At 35.8% G+C, this 7,500-nt stretch overlaps 1 protein-coding gene across 1 annotated transcript in view; it reads left to right on the forward strand.

Annotated features, from left to right (window-relative positions):
• Positions 1-5,903, forward strand: part of LOC115223874 (zinc finger protein 208-like) — a 162,734-nt gene extending 156,831 nt beyond the window's left edge. Inside the window, exon 7 of the mRNA XM_029794579.2 lies at positions 3,739-5,903. Coding sequence (XP_029650439.2) covers positions 3,739-5,600 — 1,862 coding nt within the window. The 3' untranslated portion in view covers positions 5,601-5,903. The remainder of the gene's footprint in view (positions 1-3,738) is intronic.
• Positions 5,904-7,500: the final 1,597 nt, after the last annotated feature.

A 7,500-nucleotide genomic window follows, 5' to 3' on the forward strand; every position in this document is an offset into this window, starting at 1 on the left:
CGGGAAAATGGTGTTTCGGATGAAGACCACGGAATTTCTCAACAAACCCTCGGTTGTTTCCGTGAAAACTCGACAATTCACTTCGGGTATCTTCGTCACAGTTGTCTGTGTCTGTGCGTGCTTACACTCACACACACACAGACAAGAACAAGCATGCACACACACACATAAACGCACAAGCACGCACGCAAACACACACAGACAAGAACAAGCACGCACACACACACAACCCAGTTGCTTCTTCTCTCATTTTAGCAGCTGTTTGTATAAAAACTACCCTAACGTTACTGTGGCTATTTTAGCAGGGACTTTATGGCTGGATGCTCTTCCTAACCTCAATCACACGACAGAGTGGGCTCTGTGCTTGTTACGTGACACTAGCACTGGTGAGGTTAGTTTTGGCATGGTTTTTACAACTGGATGCCCTTCCAAATACCAACCACATTACAGTGTGGAGTGGATGCTTTTGACTTGGCAGCAGCCATGTATATCAATACAAAATTGTTAAGTTTCAATGTTGAATGTCTACACTTAGTCTGGCCTTGTCTCACGTATCACTCCACCACTACGTCACCCTAGGTCTGGTTGGGACTTTGCACCAGCCCTAAATTTGGTCTGTGATACCCAGTAAACTATTCTTGTTGGGGTTTTTTTTCTGCAATTTCAACCAATCAGTGACGTCTATTGAAGTAAAAAGCATTCTGTGCCTCGTTTAAGAAACAGATTGGGTTTATTTACATTTGTGAAGAAAATAAAGATACCCTTCCCTCCACCCCTAACCCTAAAACATATTGAAATGCAATAGATCGATACTAGGGTTATAATTATGGGTGACAATTTCATATGACACTGCTAGAAAAACTGCCGTTCAAACCGAAAAGTTCCCTATCCTTTAATACGAATAATATTAAGAATGACTGTTAAAGTTTTGGCTAGCCATCAACGGATTATAGCTGAAACTTTGATGTCGCCGTCAATATTTTCCTTGTTAAAGAATAATTAATTTGGTTGTATCTGGGGAGAGTCATTTTCTTTTTGTGCCTTATAATGTAACACACTCACCGGTAAAATTTCCACTCATTTCTTATTTTTATTTTCCTAAAATTTCCGTTGCGTCTTGCAACCTTTTCAATAGTCTTGACTCTGTCCGTTATTTACACTGCATTCCTTTTTGTTTGTTTGTGCGCATTTGTGTGGGTCAGTGTGTGTGTGTGTAGCTATATACCATGCAAGTTTTGGCTAGATAGCCATCAACGGATTGTGGCTGAAACTTTGATGTCGCTGTCAATATTTTTCTTGTTAAAGAATAATAAATTTGTACTCTACCAAATGTACATTAATATATATATATATACTACTGAACACTACTTGGTAAAATTATTAATTAATTTTACCCTTTTATTATTGACTATATATATATATATATATAATATATATATATATATATATATATATATATATATAAATATATATATTTATTTATTTACGGAGATGCACTTGCATAGCGAGTGAATTGATCTGAGATCGTGTGCTGAAACGAAAACAATTGCAGCGTGGAAGATGTTTATAAGCCATTTAAGAAACACCCAAAAACCGTTAGATTCACTTCAACATTTAAATTTAAGAGATGGAGCACGGAGTTTTGTCAGTGAACAGGTCGCGGTCTCAAAGCGACGAAAGTATTTTGACAAATTAAATTTAAATGTTGAAGTGTGTTTCTTAAATGGCTCATAAACACCTTCCACGCTGCAATTGTTTATATATATATATATATACACAATATACATTTATACATGTGTGTATGGATGCATCAAGGCAAGAAATGAGTGTAATACTCTAAAACAGTGGTGGCGATTAAACTTTTGTTGGTGAACATGTTCTTTCACCTAAAATTTGCACCCAAATTAGTCCAAAAAAATCGGAAGGAGCAGGGAAAGACATGAGTTCATTCACGAAAGAGAAGCTAGGTTTGCTCAGTGGTTTATCATCGGAATTTGCGTCTGTTAATACCACCACGTCCTATTCATATTTTAGAGATTAAAATAATTTATTGAAAATGTTTGATACTTCTTGAAATATTCAACGTCCCCTTGTGACCTTATGACATATGCAAGGGAACGTTATCGTTGAGTTTGTTCTATTCGAGATCGAAAGTGCGGCTGTAGACATTGAGCCAGCTTCACTCTAGATTCTATTGTTGAGCTTGTTTGGAGCTTTGCGTCGCCGAGAAAGGAATCCTTGGACAATTCTCTCGTTTCCAGCAATCAGAATATTTACTGGCGGAGTTCGATGACAACGCAGAACACATCGATTATGATTACAAAGAAATTTGTGGCGAAAATTTTTTTCTGGTGGGGAGGGAGAGGAGTATCGGAATTCCTCCGTTCTGACGGGGGGAATTTCCAAATTCCAATGCTTATTTCACCAGCTTTCGAAATGATCTTTTTTTTCACCCCTTTTCCACTCCAGCAATTTTAGCTTTTTTTTTTTTTTTTTCCGCTAGGCACTTAAAAACATGAAGCCTTTTTGGTAAAAAAAAAAAGTTGTAACTATTTACAGAGAAAATGTGTGAATTAAATGAGGATTTGGCTGTTGTTTCTAGCACATCCCAAGACTACCCTCCATGTTTTTTTCTATATTTTTCTCCTCATTAACACATGTTATAAAAAAATTTCTTAAATTTATTTTTTGGAACCCCACTTCCTGTGCCCCGATTGTTTCTGTTAATAATTTCAACTTTAAAATATTAGAGAATCGCCTTTTGGGGTCGATAAATTTATGCGTACTTAAATTTACTGGATGCTTTTAACATGGCAGCAGCCTTGTATATCGATACAAAATTGCTAAGTTTTAATGTTGAATGTTTACTCTTTAAATATCCTTAATATCTTATACTATTTCTATCTCATTTCAGAATATTGGATGGCATTGGCATTTAAGGGATATACCATCAATATTTATCACTTCTAGATAAAAGGAAGATTTTATACAGACGTGAAATATTTCTAGAGTGAGACATTGCTCTTCTACATTGTCTGGAATTTGTAGATTCCTTTTTATTCTAATAAAATTTGGACAGATTTTCAAAGGAGTTTGCCACCGTTTCAATCAATCCAGGAATATATAAAAAGCAGTAAAAATATCCTTACAGAAGTATGGATTTTTCTGAAGAATTGCCTAAGGAGGCAGAAGAATCTTCATTCTCTTTAGAATGTACCCTTGCTACTCAAAAGGATATGGATACAGAAGAGAAATTATATGAATGTGATATTTGTGGTAAATCATACTCTAAAAAACATATTTTAACTAATCACAGACGCATTCATTCCAGGAAAAAGTCACTTGAATGTAATATCTGTGGTAAATTATTCTATTACAAAAGTTATTTAGTTGATCACTTGCGTATTCATACAGGTGAAAAACCACATCACTGTGATATCTGTGGTAAATCATTCGCGCGTGCTAATGGCTTAACTCGCCATGTACGTATTCATACAGGTGAGAAACCATATCAGTGTAATATTTGTGGGGAATCATTCTCTGACAGAGGTAACTTAGATAAACACAGAAATATTCATACTGGCGAGAAATCATATCACTGCGATATCTGTGGAAAATCATTCTTTCAAAAGGTTCATTTAATTTCTCACAGACGTATTCATACTGGAGAGAGACCATATCGCTGTGATGTTTGCGGTAGGTCGTTCTGTAATGGAAGTGCAGTAGCTCTTCACAAAGGTATTCATAGAGACGAAAAACCATATCATTGTGATATCTGTGGTAAATCGTTTCGTCGTAGGAATACATTAAATGTCCACAATCTTGTTCACACAGGGGAAAAACCTTATTGCTGTGATATCTGTGGTAAATCATTCTCTCGGACAAGCCAATTAAAAATACACAAGAGACACATTCATACAAAAGAGAGACCGTTTGACTGTAATATCTGCGGTAAATCACTTACTCGTAGAAGTGCATTAACTGTTCACAAACGTATTCATACCGGGGAAAAACCATATCACTGTGATATCTGTAGTAAATCATTCTCTCACGCAAATGCTTTAACTGTACACAAACGTATTCATACAGGGGAAAAACCTTATTGCTGTGATATCTGTGGTAAATCATTCCCTGTAAGTAATGCTTTAACTGTCCACAAACATACTCATTCGGGAGGAAAAGGATATGAATGTGATATCTGTGGTAAAATATTCTCTTTTAGAAGTACATTAATTATTCATAAGCGTGTTCATTCAGGGGAAAAACCATATCGTTGTGTCATCTGTGGTAAGACTTTCAGCCAAACAAGTCAGTTAACAGTTCACAGACGTACTCATACAGGGGAAAGACCATATCGCTGTAATATCTGTAATAAATCATTCACCTATGGAAGTACACTGAAGTTTCACAAACGTATTCATACAGAGGAAAAACCATGTCACTCTAATATTTGTGATAAATCATTCTCTGGAACTAGTGACTTAGCGATACACAGCAGACGTATTCACACAAAAGAGAAAACCTATACCTGTAATATCTGTGGAAAATCATTCTCTACTGGAAGTGCATTAACTACTCACAAACGTATTCATATAGGGGAAAGGCCATATCATTGTAGTGTCTGTGGTAAATCCTTCTCTCGAAATTCTGGCTTAATTAAACACATGTGTTTTCATACAGGTGATAAGCCATTTCACTGCGATATCTGTGGTAAATCATACACTCGTAGAAATGCATTAACTGTTCATAAACGTGTTCATACAGGAGAAAAACCTTACCACTGTAATATCTGTGGTAAATCATTCTCAAAAAAATATCTCTTAACTGTACATAAAAACACTCATACAGTAGAGAAATCATATGATTGTAAGATCTTTGGTAAATCCTTATCTCAGACAAGTCAATTAACTGTCCATAGTCGTACTCATACAGGAGAGAAACCATTCCATTGTGATATCTGTGGGAAATCTTTCTCTTACAGTAAGGCTCTAACAAAGCATGTGCATCTTCATACTGGTGAGAAGGGATATCACTGCGATATCTGTGGTAAATCATACGCTAGTATATATACACTAACTACTCATAAACGTGTTCATACAGGAGAAAAACCTTACCACTGTGATATCTGTGGAAAATCGTTCACCAAAAAAAACCTCTTAACTGTACATAAAAACACTCATACAGGAGAGAAATCATATGATTGTAAGATCTGTGGCAAATCTTTGTCTCAGCCATATCATTTAACTGTTCATCGTCGTATTCATACAGGCGAGAAACCATTTCACTGTGAGATATGTGATAAATCATTCGCTCAAACAGCTCATTTAACAATTCACAGACGTAGTCATACAGGAGATAAACCCTATAAGTGTGATATCTGTGGTAAATGTTTCTCTCAAAAGAATGATTTAACCAAGCACAAGCGTGTTCATACAGGAGAAAAGCCGTATCAGTGTAATATATGTGGTCAATCATTCTCTGTAAATAATGCTTTAACTGGCCACAAACGTATTCATACAGGAGAGAAACCTTATCGCTGTGAGATCTGTGGTAAATCATTTCCTCGCAGTTCTGACTTAACTGCACACAAATGTGTTTGATCTAATGAAGAACTTTATCACAGTGATATTTGTAATAAATAACTCATTTACTCAAAAACTTCCTTTGTGAAGTGAGTGAGAAATGGACAGACACATCAGCACTGTAATGTTGTCAGCAACACGACAGCCTCTCTAGTGTTGGCTCCAAAGTAAAATACATCCTGTACACTGTGAAATTGATGGTGATATGTAGGGCAGCCAGCCACAAAAACCATATTCCCTGAAGCAAACCATACATATGACTTTGTTTAAAACATGAAGTAGAAGTTTTTTTCTTTTTGTTTTCACTTCGATAGTAACAAACTTATTCACACAAATGTTGAAAGGATTTTACTATGATGTCTGGTAAATCATTCCCTCATGGAAACACCTTAACTACTCACAGGTATGATTGTACAGGTGAGAAACCATTTCACTCCAATATCAGTGGTAAGTCATTCACTTCAAAATACACATTAGTAAACATTGATGGTGATATGTAGGGCAGCCAGCCACAAAAACCATATTCCCTGAAGCAAACCATACATATGACTTTGTTTAAAACATGAAGTAGAAGTTTTTTTCTTTTTGTTTTCACTTCGATAGTAACAAACTTATTCACACAAATGTTGAAAGGATTTTACTATGATGTCTGATAAATCATTCCCTCATGGAAACACCTTAACTACTCACAGGTATGATTGTACAGGTGAGAAACCATTTCACTCCAATATCAGTGGTAAGTCATTCACTTCAAAATACACATTAGTAAACAAGACAAGAATGAGCTCTGAGGTGTTTTCACGCATGCATTTGGACATTTGGACTATTGGAATGTAAGCATTACACAATACTAATAAAGGAGCAACCAAAATCCCCAAAATGAATGAAAACTAACTAAATACTTCTATGTAGACAATGTACTCAATATAACAGGTAGCAGACTCTTGCAGTGGGACTGAACCTAAAACAATGTTTTTGGGATGCAGATATCTTACCACAGCCACATCTATGCCTAAAAATGCAATTTTAGTTTGGGACTTCAATTCTAAAATGATTTTTTTGTAATTTATCTTTGGCTTGCAATTATCATAACCACATCCTAGTAACCAATGTATTGTGAGTTAATTTTTTTATTTTCATTTATTAATGTTTATATATTTTTTTCTAAACAGTCACTTATATTATCCAACATATTCCATTACTTTTGATTGACTCCTTGTTCAATCAGCTTCAAATCTTTATCTGATTCTTTACCAAATAATGGTCATCACTGCACCATTTATAGAACATTGTGCTTTTCCAGAAGTTTTCTTTACTCTGTGATGATTGGTTACATGAAACTTGGAGTAAAATTTTTTCAGCTTCAATAAAACACTCTATTATATTCTATCTTTGGTCTTTGAGTTCTGTTTTCTCCAGCTTCTTTTGCACCTGAATACATTCACACATCTCTCACTCTCCGCTGGTTTGTCTGTCTGTCTGTCTATTTATTTGCAGTTTCACTCATATTTCAGTAGCAAATACGCAGTGTGTACTTGACCAAAAAATGGTGGTGACACCCACCCACCCCTAAAATAGTTACATAAAGACAACATACACATCTGCCTAACTTAACAAGAGCCATTCCAATGTCTGTGCAATTTGTGGGCATGGGGGAAAGTCCTTGCATCCTCTACAAAACCAGACTTGGAGAATTTTCAGTGATCTGAATATGTAAATGCTTGACCCATTAGCATTTATCTCTGATGCATTTTGAAATCAAGTCAGTACCTGTCAGCTAATTGGAAGCAAACAAGCAGGTTTGTGAGGCTTTTACACCTTTCTTCTATTGCCAAGTCTCACACAATCTAGATGTTCACGCTGAGAGTTGCTGAAGTATGGAACAAACTGCCCGCATCAGTTGTTAGTTGTCGGAGCA

This window comes from Octopus sinensis, linkage group LG24, assembly GCF_006345805.1.
Source record: "Octopus sinensis linkage group LG24, ASM634580v1, whole genome shotgun sequence".
NCBI classification, from domain to species: domain Eukaryota; kingdom Metazoa; phylum Mollusca; class Cephalopoda; order Octopoda; family Octopodidae; genus Octopus; species Octopus sinensis.